The sequence below is a fragment of the Agrilus planipennis genome, unplaced genomic scaffold (genome assembly GCF_000699045.2).
Source record: "Agrilus planipennis isolate EAB-ADULT unplaced genomic scaffold, Apla_2.0 scaffold4, whole genome shotgun sequence".
Taxonomy (NCBI): Eukaryota; Metazoa; Arthropoda; class Insecta; order Coleoptera; family Buprestidae; genus Agrilus; species Agrilus planipennis.
The window spans coordinates 286,175-300,653 of NW_020442463.1; the positions used below are offsets into that span (position 1 = coordinate 286,175).

General features: G+C 35.4%; 1 protein-coding gene across 1 annotated transcript in view; it reads left to right on the forward strand.

Moving 5' to 3' along the window:
• The window catches only part of LOC108736842 (protein CBFA2T1), a 15,932-nt gene extending 3,744 nt beyond the window's left edge, over positions 1-12,188 (forward strand). The window contains exons 2-7 of the mRNA XM_018469429.2: positions 4,892-5,256; positions 5,311-5,457; positions 5,930-6,063; positions 9,511-10,124; positions 11,232-11,332; positions 11,722-12,188. Of these exons, the coding sequence (XP_018324931.1) occupies positions 4,892-5,256; positions 5,311-5,457; positions 5,930-6,063; positions 9,511-10,124; positions 11,232-11,332; positions 11,722-11,988 (1,628 nt within the window). The 3' untranslated portion in view covers positions 11,989-12,188. The remainder of the gene's footprint in view (positions 1-4,891; positions 5,257-5,310; positions 5,458-5,929; positions 6,064-9,510; positions 10,125-11,231; positions 11,333-11,721) is intronic.
• The last annotated feature ends 2,291 nt before the right edge of the window (positions 12,189-14,479 follow it).

Here is a 14,479-nt window from a genome sequence, read left to right on the forward strand (position 1 = left end):
AAGAGGTGATCGGCGCTTCAGACATACCTTTAACAATCTTTTTTGAATTTCTTAATTAACCGTTAATTTTTGTATGGATTTTTTATTATAATTAAAAAATAATTCCATCTTAATAAAGATTACAATTCTTTTGTACCAAAAAAAGCACAAACATTGTAAACATCTTCAACAGCTGGAGTGAAGTGTGGACGATCTAAAGTGGCTTAATAAATTTTGGGAAGGATTGAGGGATCAAAATTAGGAGCAGTGTCGGACTCAGGGTTGGTGTCAGGTTAAAGTGCAAAATCCTTGGCCACACTTGATAGTTTCAAGTTTGTGACCAAGAATTTACTCTCATAAAATTTTTGTATATTCCTATTGCTTCATAATGATGGGTTGAATTTAACTTAACTTTGTTCCTGATGAAATGAAAATTGTCTGCTATAACCATGTGTGAGGTTCTTTTGTATCTCGATGGCTTATTAAAATCTAATTCGATATACGATTCGGGGATAATTCTGGACAGAAGTCGTTGAACGTTTCTTTCACATGTTTAGTACAAAATTTGTATGTTTAGGACAAGTTGTGTGGTGTGTATCTGAGTGTGGTGGAAGGTGATGTGTGTGTATTTGACTCGTTAATAATTCGGAAAGCGGCCAGCACACAATTGGAGGCGTGTCGGTCAAACAATTGCTCTGCCTCGATAACCAATATTATACTGGCTGCCATTGACACTTCTCTTTACCTACTCATTTATTTATTGTAGTCGAAAAACTGACGCTGATTACACCGACCATTCGGCTTCCGTACACGCCAGACTCATTATTTCTAAATAATTTTGACCCTCATTATAATTTTTACAATTTCCTCTTTGATAAATATCTTTTAACTGTTTCATTATCTGACATTAGCTATTAAAAAAACATCATCTAAATTAAACACTGTGGAGCTTCCCTAACTGGAACTGAAAACATGAAGAACAACATTCGTGTTAAAGGTCACTTTAAGATTTTACAAATTCAAAAATACGTTTTTTTTATTTCAGTGTTTATTATTATCTCTTGATGTTATTATTTTTCTACATTAAGAATAATGGATTCCTTCCAATTTGCAGTACTGTCTTTACCATAAGGGCACACGGGGCCCGTGCCCAGGGCCCCCGTCCTCACGAGGGCCCCAGAAGACCGATATTATTTGCTTACATTACTCTTTTTTCCCGAATGCAGAATACACCCTAATTAATTACACTACTACACCATCTCTATAGAAGAGCAACAGAAGTTATAACTTTGGTGTGATCGTTATGATAACAAATCATTTCATTATATCGAAAAGAACATATTTAAGTGGTTCACAAAAAAGAAAAGAAGTTGTAGCTCAAAGAGAAGTAACCAAAAAGCTTCGCAAGCTCACTTCATTTTTTATGGTTGAATAAACAAACAAACGGACTGATGGGACTGATTCTTCATTCCCATCACCCCAAGATCAAAATACTTCTAAATATCAACAGGAAAAAGAGCACATCAGACGCTAAACCCTCCACTTCAAACTAATGTGAGTTAATAGCTGTAAGCTTGGAGAATGTATCTCCAGGTTCTGATCCTGATCCTGGTACGTACCGTGATGAAATTTTAACGGAAGAAGTAGGGTATATTTGGATTCGGAAAGGACCAGAGTTTTTCCAAAATAAGAATTGTGACTTTTTTGAGTCTTCTACAAGTTTTCCAGATTTAAGTGGTAAAACAAAAATTAGACACTTGACTAAAAATATTTTCACCCGTAAATTAACGAATGGGGAGTCTATAGAAAGAAAATGGCTCCATTATTCACCGTCGAAGAAATGTGTGTACTGTTATTCCTGTCGTCTATTTAATACGAGTGCTGGTACTGGACATAATTTCAGTTCTCCAAATGGGTATAAAGACTGGAATCGACACCATAGTAAAAGTTGTTCGTATCGACAGTACTACCACCCCCTAAAATATTCGCAATTAATTAGGCGAACATCTACAAAGTATATTTGATTTAATTAAAAAGTCAAAACAGACAAATGTTTGAATCATTCACTTAACTGTTCAAAAGGGCCCCAAATTCCTGTGTGCCCAAGGGCCCCGGCATGGTCTAAGACGACTCTGAGTAAACGTCGATGGGACCAACCACCACCAACCCATTCCCATGATCCTTATATGTAAGCCCTACCCTCCAACTTTACATGAAGGTTTAGGTCTGTGGGGCAATAACTCTCCCGTAAGCGTTCGTATCTGATAGGTATGAAAAGTAGAAAGATTCTACTAGGGGTTTGTTTGTGTTTTGGTCCATTGCTCGATTAACTATGGTCCAAACCATATCTCGGTTAAAAATTGTAGAGAAAAACGGTAAAAATGCCCGATTTGCCGTTTAAAGTAGAGGTAGTTTACAATCTTGTGGGCTATGACCTTTAGTAACATAGTGACAGCCGTAGAATGGAGTAGTAGAAGAAGATGCAAGAGTAATCGCGCTGATGTCACTTGATTAAGGACGAAACTATCAGTAATGAGGGAGATACATAAAGGGACACTCTTTCTCTCTTGCACCAAGCGTCACAGCAGACCATTGAGTATCGAAGTGATAAGCTGACCTACTAAAAAATAAAAATAAGGCAAGAGAGACGCAAAAAAAATAAAAGTTATTTATATTCATCTTTAAATGATCTAAACTACTCTACTCGGAAATTTAAAAAATCTTAAACGACCTTTAAATATCAAACTACTGGCCAAGAGTTTCAGGATCTTTATCATTTTTATTGTAGAAAAAACGAAAAAAGAAAATAAGCAAAAATCGATTACCGACGATGTTGAAGATTTTTTAAAATTTTGAGCGACCTCTTAAATTTTTTTTTGAGATGTCCTTTGGAGAGGGCTCTTAAAACATATTTTCACAGGAGACTCGAAAAAAAAATATTTGTTTTTTTGGATCACCTTTGTAACTCGCTATGAATTTTTATGGTCAAAGGATTCAAGTAATGCATAACTCGTATCAAAAGAGCGTATTTTACAGAGAAACCTCTTTATATGCAGAAAGGGCAGCTTACTTATGATTATTAGGTTGGTACCTAATACATAGGTACCTACGCAATGAAAAATAAAATATGTTGGCATGTACACAACATGGTTTATGTAAACTTCATTTTGGCCAACGAAAAGACCTCTCGTGTAGGTACAATCACGCGAATCAACTGCTAAAATCGTTTTCTAACATGCAATGCTCACGTGCCCTTTGTGAGTGTGCTCTTGTACATTATGTCTCCGTTTCCCATTTATTCAAATTCCGGTCGTATTCGACCTTTTTGGAGCTATTGTTGAAAACGGGGTCATCGGATAAAAGATCTCGTAATTTAGTTAGCGATCTCGGGAGGAATAAAAGAACGCGAAATCGAAATGGTACAGGGGCAATCTCTTCATCGTCAAATTTTATGAAATAAATTTAAGGAAGTCCCGAAGTAATTAAAAGTGTCCGTGACTCGGGCTGTTGGATTAAATTGAAAATCAATGCGAAAAATAATTCANGGTTAATACAGTACATTTAAATGAATTAATTACCTTTACGGATAACCTTAAATTATTGAAGAAAAATTGTTGCTGCAGTGACGCCCTCGCTGGGAATCGAACCCTAGTCTCTGGCTTTACGCACCATTGCTGTAGGACCATAAGCTACGAGAGGTGGCAACAGCAACAACGACAGTACGTACCTAACTATGTTGTAGGTCACTTTTCCTCATTAATTTGAGGTTATCTGTAGAGGTAAAAATTAATTCACTTTAATCCACTCAAAATGTTGGCTTTTTCACATTATTTTTCATACCTATCAAAATCGGTTAAATAATTACTTGAATAGCCTGAAACAACTGCATCGCACTTTTTTGCACTAGTTGCAATGACTTTCTTAGGATACTGAATATTTTGTAAAATAAGCATTAACTTGCCTCCTTGTCTAGTAATTTGAAAATTGATGTTAAGGAAAATCACCGATATTTGTATTAAAATTGTCATCTTGAAGTAGAAAATAATTATAATATGAGAAATATCTGCTTTAAGGATATACTATCTTTATAAAAATTATCGTTAAACTTAATAAAATGTTTCCTTAATAAAAAAAATGGTCTATAAAATGACGTAAAGGCATATACACACACAGGAAATGCCTCAGTTTCAAATATTTTCCAATCGATACCTCTCGCTAGATTTACATTAATTACCCTGTATAGTTACGTAAGTACAACTCTAAGTGTTTACCTGTGCTTATTAAGGCAGATATGTAGCACTTTTGAGACTTCAAAACGTTAAGTTTCGAGTTTGGAAATGTTGGAATTATGAAAATCGATTTCCGGAGATATATGTACAATAAACATTACAAAAATACTTCTAACGTCAATTTTTATGAAAAATATACAACTTTTAAGAAAATAGGATTAAAAATTTAGGTGGAAATACGTGACACGCAGTTTTCACAATTATAAAAGTTTAACATTAAAAAGGTAAAAAACAGTTATCACTGCAAATGTCTTTTATTGTTAGCTATAATTTTAAGGAATCATTCGAATTACAGCTATTAAAGTCGTTTGCCAGTAATAAATTCAGATCCATTCTCTAACAGCCAAAACAATCAAGAGTTGGGAACAATGCGCAGACGGTAATCAATCACAAAAAAACCATTATGCTAGAGGCGTCATCTGTTGTCAACTTTTGTTTTAATTACGAAAACAAAGGCCTTAAGAAATGCATCGAGCCTGAAAATAATTTCAAAGACTGCCCCTTTTGGAACACGCGTGCGCTTTCCTATTGCAAAAACTTGTTTGGAACTATAAAAAATTTTCTTTTTAAGAGCATAATAATCCCGCATTATACGTATTGAACTTCTGTTTTGTTTGTTGCAGCGCTGGCTTCTAAGGAGCCGTCGAAAGCTCCAGATTCTCCTGAAACGTCCCGAACCGTGGCAAATCAATTACCATCTGTATCTCCTACACAATCGTCACCTCAAAGACAATCCTCAAACGGGAACGTGTCTCCCGCTCATAACAATTCTGCAGACAGCGTAACTCCCCCGTTACCAGCGTCTGCGGCTTTATCAGTTTCTTTGGATTCGAGTCAATCACAGCCATACACGTTTGCCAATTTCACGAATTGTGTAACAAGGCCTTTGGTTAAAGTCAAAAGATTTCTTAGCACCTTGGTCCAATTCGGATTGGATATAAATACAGATGTAGGCGAGAGGGTTCGAAGTTTAGTACTTAGTTTGGTGGTACGTTATATGGTGTAGAAGTAGTTGTAAAAGACACTCATTTGTTTCTTGTAGAGTTCGAATCTGAGTATAGAAGAATTTCATCATTCCCTTCAAGAAGTCACTAATTTCCCTTTGAGACCCTTTGTTCTTCCGTTTTTGAAAGCACATCTACCACTATTACAAAGGGAAATTCATGCCCTTTCTAGGGCTAATAAACAGGTCAGTATCAAAGAACTGTATATTTTTAGAATGTTTAAGTTTTTGTTAAGAAAGTCGAAACTACCATCATTTCGATCATATTACATCTCGTCCGTGTATTTCATTTGTTTAACCAAGGGTAAAGTCGTTGAACTTATCCTCCCTAATTCTTTTTAGTTTCTTAAAAATGAGATATTAATGAGAAACAAAATGTGAACAAACTTTGCAAATTAATTTTCTTTCCAATTGTACCTTGTACTTGACTGTTATTGAATTTTTGATTTATTTTTCCCACCTTCCTTCGTTGTCACTTTTTCTCCATTTACAATTTTGATAAGTACTTTACTGATTTCACCAACAAATTTTGGTAATTCCTTTTTGTGTCGATTTCACAAACAAGTAGACATCGCTTTACAGGGTGTTTCACATTAAAATTAAATAGGTACAAATCGGGTTATTGTCCTCCAGGACCTAACTTTATTTTTTTTTACAGTCTCCTTTACAATACGTAAGAACCCATGAACATATGATCCTAGATCCAGCTTCTTCTCCTACAGAACCATCTGAGATCTTTTTGCCAAATGACACTCCTGTAAGTACAGGCACCAAGAGGAGGATGTCAGACTTGTAAGTACATATACGTATTCAGATTTAAGAGTATACAAAAAATTACTAACTATAAGCCACTATTTATATGTATTAGCTTGAAGATATTTTAATTTCTTAATTTTCTAAAACAGATAATTTCCTGTAATTTGGAACATTTATATTTAATGAATGGGTAAAACTAATGCAATATTGCGAAAATGTTAATGTAAATTATTTAAATTATTTATTATTTTTATAACAATTAGTTAATGGAAAATATTTTCATTACTCATTACCGAAGTAATGCTTATTGCATTATCTAATACAAAGTGTAAAATATAACAATTTTGTATACAAAAGTTCTCTCTAGAGTTCACTGTTCTCCTACTCTTTCTAATACCTCTTCATTTCTAACTTTCTCTATCTACGGTATACTCATCATTCGCCTGTAACACCACATTTCGAACGCTTCTAACCTTTTCTTTTCCGCCGCGTCCACTGTCCATGTTTCGCACCCGTACAGCTCCGCGCTCCGAACATGCAATCTTTTTCGAATTTCTAAATTAACCGTTCGCGACCATAGAAGTGAATTATTTTTATTGAAAGTGACCCGACCCTGCGCTATCATCTGCTTTATATCCCTACTACTCCTTTAGTCCGTAGGTATCTGACTTCCTAGATACCCAAAATCGGCCACTTCTTCTAATTTTTCTAATGTTAATCGCGTCTTCGATGTACAGATTAAAAAGTAACGGCGACAGTGTGCATCCCTTTCTGACTTCCTTCCTAATATTTACTTCTCTACGTTGCAACCTCAGCTCTTTAACTGTCTGTTGCTCTTTATACAAACTAAGCATATGTATTAAGGAGTTTATACTGACTGACCAGCTGAATGACTGACTGATGATTAATGTACAGTCGAAATTTCGATAGTATATTTTGACTATTGTAGAGAGGTGTACTAAGAACAGATTTTGCAAAAGTCGCAAAAGGTTACACCAAGCAAAAAATTTTTATTGAGGTGATTCTAAGAAAGACATATTTTTGATTTTTCACAAAAATCATCATTCTTCAGTTGTATGAACATAAAGCTCATCAAATCGAAAACAATTTTTCATGAACTTTACGTTTAATAACGTATACTGAGAGCCAGTACTGTTACTAAAATATATTTATAAATAAAGAGTTCCCTGATTCCTGAATTGTTTCGTTTTTGGTGACGTGTTTGTTGCGGAGCGGGCCCCGTATGTCCCTATTGGAAAGTTAAGGTTTACGTCGCCGGGGTAATAATTAAAAGGAAAGGAATTCCTTGCAAGTGACGTTGGGTGCGCGGGCAGAAGGGGAGCGGATGAAGGAGCAGAAAGGACGAAGGAGTAAAAAGCATGCTGTTCCCACCAGATGGTACCAGAGGCGTCGCGTGCAAAGAGAAGAAACCATTATTCATTTTAATAAAACGTTCTCCTGCAGGCTATTGAGTACAACAGGTCAACCTCGAAATAAAAATATCACAAATAAATACAGGGAGACGATATAAAGATAAAATTTTTCTTCTATTTCGTTTCTTTGAATTTTTTTTCGTAATTTTTATGTAAAAGATAAATAATAAATAAATAAATATGCAAGATGTTTTAAATAATTTTCACCGAACGAAATAAAAATGAACGCTTATGATTACACTTCCATATATGTCCGCCTGTCTGTGCCATAATCGACGATCTCTAATAAAAGGAAATCTATTTCTATTTCATAATGCACTGCTTTTTAATTTCTAGGCTTCTTTTGCCCAAATATATGAACGAATACCGTTTTGCCTTATTTCAAAAATTTCTAGGCTGATAAGTTTAGAATAATCAACGCAACTAAAGAGCTTTATGAATATTGCGAAAAAAAGGAAACGGTATATTTCTGGCACCTATACTTTTTAATGAAAAGTATAATAAAGACTGATCAATTGAGAGTGAGATTCACGCAACAAATGGCAAGAAATTTTAACCTTAATCAAAGAATTCTACTGAACTGATCGATAATGATCAAATCAATTCATTATATCAAAAGAACGTTTTCGAATATTTATTTTATATTGCAATTACCTATAATAAATCATTTTTTGTGTTTTTGGTAAAAAGAAATGTCAGCGGCATATACTCATCGAGACCTTTATCAAATAATCTGTCACAATTGTTGTCTCTGGATCAAGAATTCTCAAATCGATATCTCACTTATTCGTTTAGGAGTTAGTAACCGTTGATATAGAATCAGTGTTGTTACAACAAATGGATGCAGGTGGACTCTAGACATACCCTAAAAATTGTTAATGTTTTCCCTTAAGGTATAACCACATTTCTAACAATATTGTTTCACGACTCCAAATCAGGTTAGCATAGAAGTGGGTGCTTCAAGCTGTCTCCCCTAAAATATTCTTATAAACATGTTTGACTGCTATACCAGTATTTATTTTATTCATTTATTCTAAATTCAATGGTTGTAGCAGACAGACGGACGTACAGTCGAATGGATACTTAAGTGATCTGCCAAGGATTCCAGGATTTTAAAATAAGATATTAATTGATTAATTTAGGATTATAAAAGAACAAAGGCTTTCACGGCCAGAATCCATAGTAGAATGAAGATTCGGGCTATAGGGCCTCGGTTTAGGTGAACTATTCTGTCCAGACGTTTCGTCGGCTACAGCGGCTGACATCCTCAGTGGTAGTGCTGCATTGACAACGTGAACGTTGATTAAGTCTCGGCTGCGACACTAGATATAATCTACGTTCACGTTGTCAACGCAGCACTACCACTGAGGATGTCAGCCGCAGTAGCCGACGAAACGCCTGGACAGAATAGTTCACCTAGACCACGGTCCTATACCTCCATATTTATCAACCTCTCGATCCAAATATTTACCTTAAAAATGCCTTAAATGCGGATTTTATTTTTATGTAGAATTTTTTTTTTTTGGGTTCTTAGTACATATAATCAAGTAGGGATAATTATTTCTTCACGTAGGTAAGTACCCCATTCCATGTGGGTATCCTTAGGAAGCGCTTCTCAAGTGAATTGGAGGTTACCTATACTCTAATAAGTAGCGGAGGCATCATATGTATTGGGGCCATGGTAGAATCCATGGCTCACTACGACTTAACAATGAAATTCTAAAACTGGAAAATCATAATTATTATTGCACACTTATGTCGATAGACGAAAAAAGGAGCCGCAAAGAGACGAAAGCATAAACAATATCCTGAAAAGGCACGTTCCGTCCTGTGTTCCTTTTTTCACTATGAATAATTTGACCAGAGCAGAACTTACTGACCGTAAGCGAGTCTGGCACGCTCTTGACCGCTTTTTATTTATTGCTGTCGTATTTTGGGAGAAATTATTATTAATTTGACTTTGTTACGTATTCGATCTGCTATTGCTACCCTTCAAAGATAATGTCCCATATACTTCGGTTGCTTATGAACACAATTCCGTTGTTTTCAGGATCTACGAGAACGGTTTGAACGGTCCACCTCAGCAAGATTCGCTAGATTATGGACCAATAAAACGACCCCTTACGTCGCAAAACGCCTTCCTCTTTTCTCATCAAAGTTTGTTATTACCTAATATAACCTCCGCAGTTCCCAATCATCACATATTCGACTATTCGCAACAACAAGGACACGCTTACGCCCAACAGAGTCGCCAGGACGAAGACATCAACAGAAACTTCAATAATAATAACAACATCAACAACAGAGGTGATGAGGAATGGAGAAACATTCATACGATGCTCAATTGTATCCTTACCATGGTAGAGAAAACGAAGAGAGCTCTAACAATCCTTCAACAACGTAATAATCAAGACGCGACAAACGACTGGTTCCGAAGACAAGATGTCAGTGTTGATCTGAAGAAAGCAGCCAATGAAATAATGTTGCAAGCTGTCAAACAAACCGAAGACAGAGTGGCTGAAGTGAAAAGGAAAGCCGAAGAAGCTGTGAACGATGTCAAAAGGCAAGCTGTTATCGAACTACAGAAGGCTGTAACTGCTGCTGAAGTTAAAGCTAACGAAATTCTCGCTAGTGAAAGGGCCAAAATGGATAAACTATTAACAGGTAAGGATTTTTAGTACATACATAATTTTACTTTATTAGCAACAAGATCTTTCTGGAATTTCTTTTGATTCAAGTTTTGCAGAATTTATTATTACCCTCCCCGTAAGAATTAAAGAGTTTTGATCAATATAAAATTAAATACCTTCATCTAAATATTATTAATTATAAAGATCAGATTAAGATAGAGATTTTTAATGTGTTTCATTTTTTACATAACTAAACAATTTATACATTTTGTTTTAATTAAGGACTCAATGAAATTTGAAATGAAGTTTATTATGGTGAAATGTGAAAAACTTCGCGATAAAATTCTTATTGCTCCTTTTAAATAACGATTCTCCAACAAAAAAAACGAAAAACAAGAAATACTTGCAATGGAGTGGTTTCACCAAAATTATTTATTGTCCTGTTGTTGTATCGATTGTAAGAAACAGGTAAAATTATTTCTCAAACTATTGTCGAAACCACCAAATGTGAATGAAGAGTCAAACAAAAAGAAAAAAATCGGTTGTCTGTAAAGTCGGTTTACTGACGATAGTTGAACGTGACAACGTCATAAGAAAATACTGATGGAATGGTTTCATCTTTCAAAAGAAAAATTTAATTTTATTTGTTTGATAGATATTTTGTATGGATATAGAGAAGGAGGTAAATGGAAATGTATTATTGTATAGCAGCTGTCCACGCGGACGCATCGCTCACTCAAGTAGGAGAGAGACAGATGTCGAACGATGCCGAACGCGGAGGCCGATTGTGCCTCTTTGTCGCTCGTTCCGCGCTCTCGCTTGCACTTCAAGCCTTAAATGGAACGCCTCAGAGCGAAGTAACGCTGCATGAGTCATGTTTTTTCGTGCGTGCAGCCCGCTCCATCGAATTATAAGACGTTGTCACGTCAAAAAGGGAAACTTACGAATATCAGAATAGAGTTCTTATGAAACAATTGAGACATTATTATGTTTTTTAAAGGTTGCGAAATTATTGTTTTTGGAACTGAAATTAAAATTGGGAAGCTTCGGAATAACATTTTTAAAACTAAAAGAAAGGGTAGTAATTTCCGAAACAACTTTAAATACATGGTAGTTTACATACAGATCGTTTGTCTTCCAGAAACGAAAAAATCGGAGGATCTTGCAACTCATACGACAGATTCTGCTGAAAACAATCCGTCACCCCCGTCAATCACCCAACCTGCTCCTTCGCAACAAAATGTAAGCAAATCGCTTTGATGATGACCATGTTTAGATGTTGGTATAAATCCATACCATCTCCATGTGTTAAATTTTGTTATTTCTTTGGTATCTTCAGCTTATTTTTTTGCACTCCTCACTCCTTAGATTATTTCACTGATGAGAAAACATTCGCTGATATGAGAGATAGATCATGTCACAAAACAACAGCATGCTTATATATACAAGGTCGACAAATTTCCCTACTCCTTCGTTAACGATTCAAAAAATGATACAATGTGCCACATCTTTTACTTTTGTCTCCTTCCTACTATTTGTCCTAAAGATAAAGCATCTGTTGCGGTTTCTTGTAAGGCTAAAGTTCTATTTTGATTGCGTACAAACCCGTTACTGTTTAATTTTCAATGCAGTCCTGTTGGAATTGTGGAAGGAAAGCACATGAGACATGCTCGGGGTGTAATACGGCAAGATATTGCGGATCGTTTTGTCAACACAAAGATTGGGATAACCATCATCAGATGTGTTCGAGAGAAAAAACGAGATCCTTAATAACTACGATTAATTCTTCGTCTTCTTCAACTTCTTCTACTACAACCACTCCATCTAACGGCTGTACAACGGCCATAAGTCAACAGCAAGTTACCCAAACCGACCAGCAAATCAAATTTAAAAAGTGACATGCCAATAAAAGAGATGCCAAGACTGCAAAGTACCTAAATGTGCAATAAAAATAGTACGACTTTACGTCTTTTCTAGTCCATCATAGTACCTACACAATGTAATTATTATTTAAATATTTATTTACATATTACTAGTTTTTTTCCTAAAGTACCAAAATAATATTTTTTTATCATTTTTGCGGCAGCTCATAATGAAGCGCCCAATATCTATACCTGTGGAATGAAGATGTTTTTTTTTTCAATTTTCAAGTACTTTTCTCGTACAGATTAGTAATAGTANAAATAAAGATGAAAGGTTATTATATTTGATAAGCAAAAACTCCTGACACATTTTTTTATGTATGTTCTAGTCATTTGGTGTAAATTTGTATTTATATTAATTTTTTGTTTATTTACTGGCTGTGAAAATTTATATACGATTGTCTGTTTTATGTTACTTCAGTATCTCTCCTGCGTATGTAAATGTTGTACCTATACTGTTTTCTTTAACTATTTATTCGAGTATTTATTAAAACATTTCGTAAACCTCCCTCCTACCTTTAATAAATTACACAATTTTTACATTAAAGCACAAAATAATAAATACGTTTTCGTCTTACACACACATGCTCACCTACATACTTAATACAAATATTATTTCTTGGCTATTTCATAAAAAATGCACACAAGGCGATTGTTATGGTTTTTTTTTAAACTTTATCTTCTGCTTGCGCATGGTACACTGCGTGACTGCATCCATTATAACTTTATAATTTAAAATGTTTAATGCAGTCAACAGCAAATTACTTGTGTATGTTTTTCTCCGAATATATGCCCTCGCGTTTTCCTTATGATGCACCTACTACGATTTTTCCACTTTAAGTTTTGAAAGGTTTAAAATATTCATGAACACCTATTTCGTCCCATTCAAAGTAATCCCCACCAGATATTATACGCTTCTGACAACGTTTTTTCCTCTCCTCAAAGCAGTTCAAAGAATCATTGTTTGTGATCTTGTTCAACTCCTCCTTCGATGTCCTCGTTATCTCCTCAATCGTAGCGTAGCGTTGCCCTTTTATGGACCTCAATAGCTTCTGAAATAAGAAAAAGTCACAGGAGGGCCAGATCTGAGGAATACGGTGGATGCGGCATTATTAGTGTGTTGTTTTTGGCCAAAAATTCGCACACATGCAGGGGTGTTATCATGGTGCAAAAGCCAATTTTCGTACTTCCACAAATCCGGGCAGTTCGGGCGGATTGCTTCGCGCAAATTACACATAACTTGCAGGAAATATTCCTTAATGACCGTTCTACCCTGTGGCAAGAAGTTGAGCAATTTTGGTACGAATTTCGCGGCGACCCGTCTCATGCCCAAATCATTGGTAAGAATCGAATGGCAGAAGTCAATCGATCTATTTAGGTCCTCAGCAACTTCTCTAACGGTGATTCGACGATTGGTCAATACTATTTTCTTTACTTCATCAATGTTTTCGTCTGTTTTTGTTGTGCTCGCGCGTTCGGCACGCTCTTCGTCGTTCACATTTTTTCGGTCCTCTGGGAACATTTTGTACCATCGATAAACGTTGCTTCTGCCCAAGATAGCTGCACCATATGCCACAGTCAACATTCGGAATGCGTCCGCGCACGTAATTTTGTTTTTCTCACAAAATTTGATACAGATTCTTTGATCCATTTTTTGGAATAGGCAAAAATCGAAAACGAGCTAAAACACGTGCAAGCAAAGCAGCTGTCAAAAATTAACTGAACATTCAACTTGACCGAACTTGTCGGTATAAGTTATAAAAATCCAAAATCGAATATACGTAACCCGCGAAAATTCAAAATTCGTGATACTTTTTGAACAGACCTTGTATATCTATATTCGGGTCACAACTTACCACTAGTGTATATGTGACTCAGAGAGTAGTCCGATAAATCCTAATTACAAAGGGGTAAAACCTATCATGAAATTTTCTACACACATTGTCGGTCGTACAGAAAACGACATAGGGTACCTTTTATCCAGAAAAAAAAAATGTTCCCGATGGATAGAAAAAATTAGTTTTATCGATGATCGTTGACACGTGTTTAGAACATCAATGAGAGCCAAGCCACGGATAAAACCTAGTACAATATAAAGCATTTGAGGGTGTTACGCATTGTTCAAAAAATTTTAAGTATTCAGTTACTTTAGAACAGTTTTCAGGCATGCAGGTGGTTTAAGAAAACATATTCTACACGTTTAGCAAATTATATGCATTTTAATTCGCGCCACTAAAAGAAAAAATTCAGAAAGGTGTTGTTACAGTATCAATAATAATGCTCTTTTGTTTGAATCCTTGTCGGATTTAAACGAGGTACCCCTCTCTGATATAAAGTTTAAATAAGTTATTATTTAGGTATGATGTGTAAGCAGAATCATTCAATTTTGACCCCATTTTGTACCCTTTTAGTAAGGAAAATAAACATATTTTTATAATTAATAAGTCACTTCACTAATTGTAAGTTC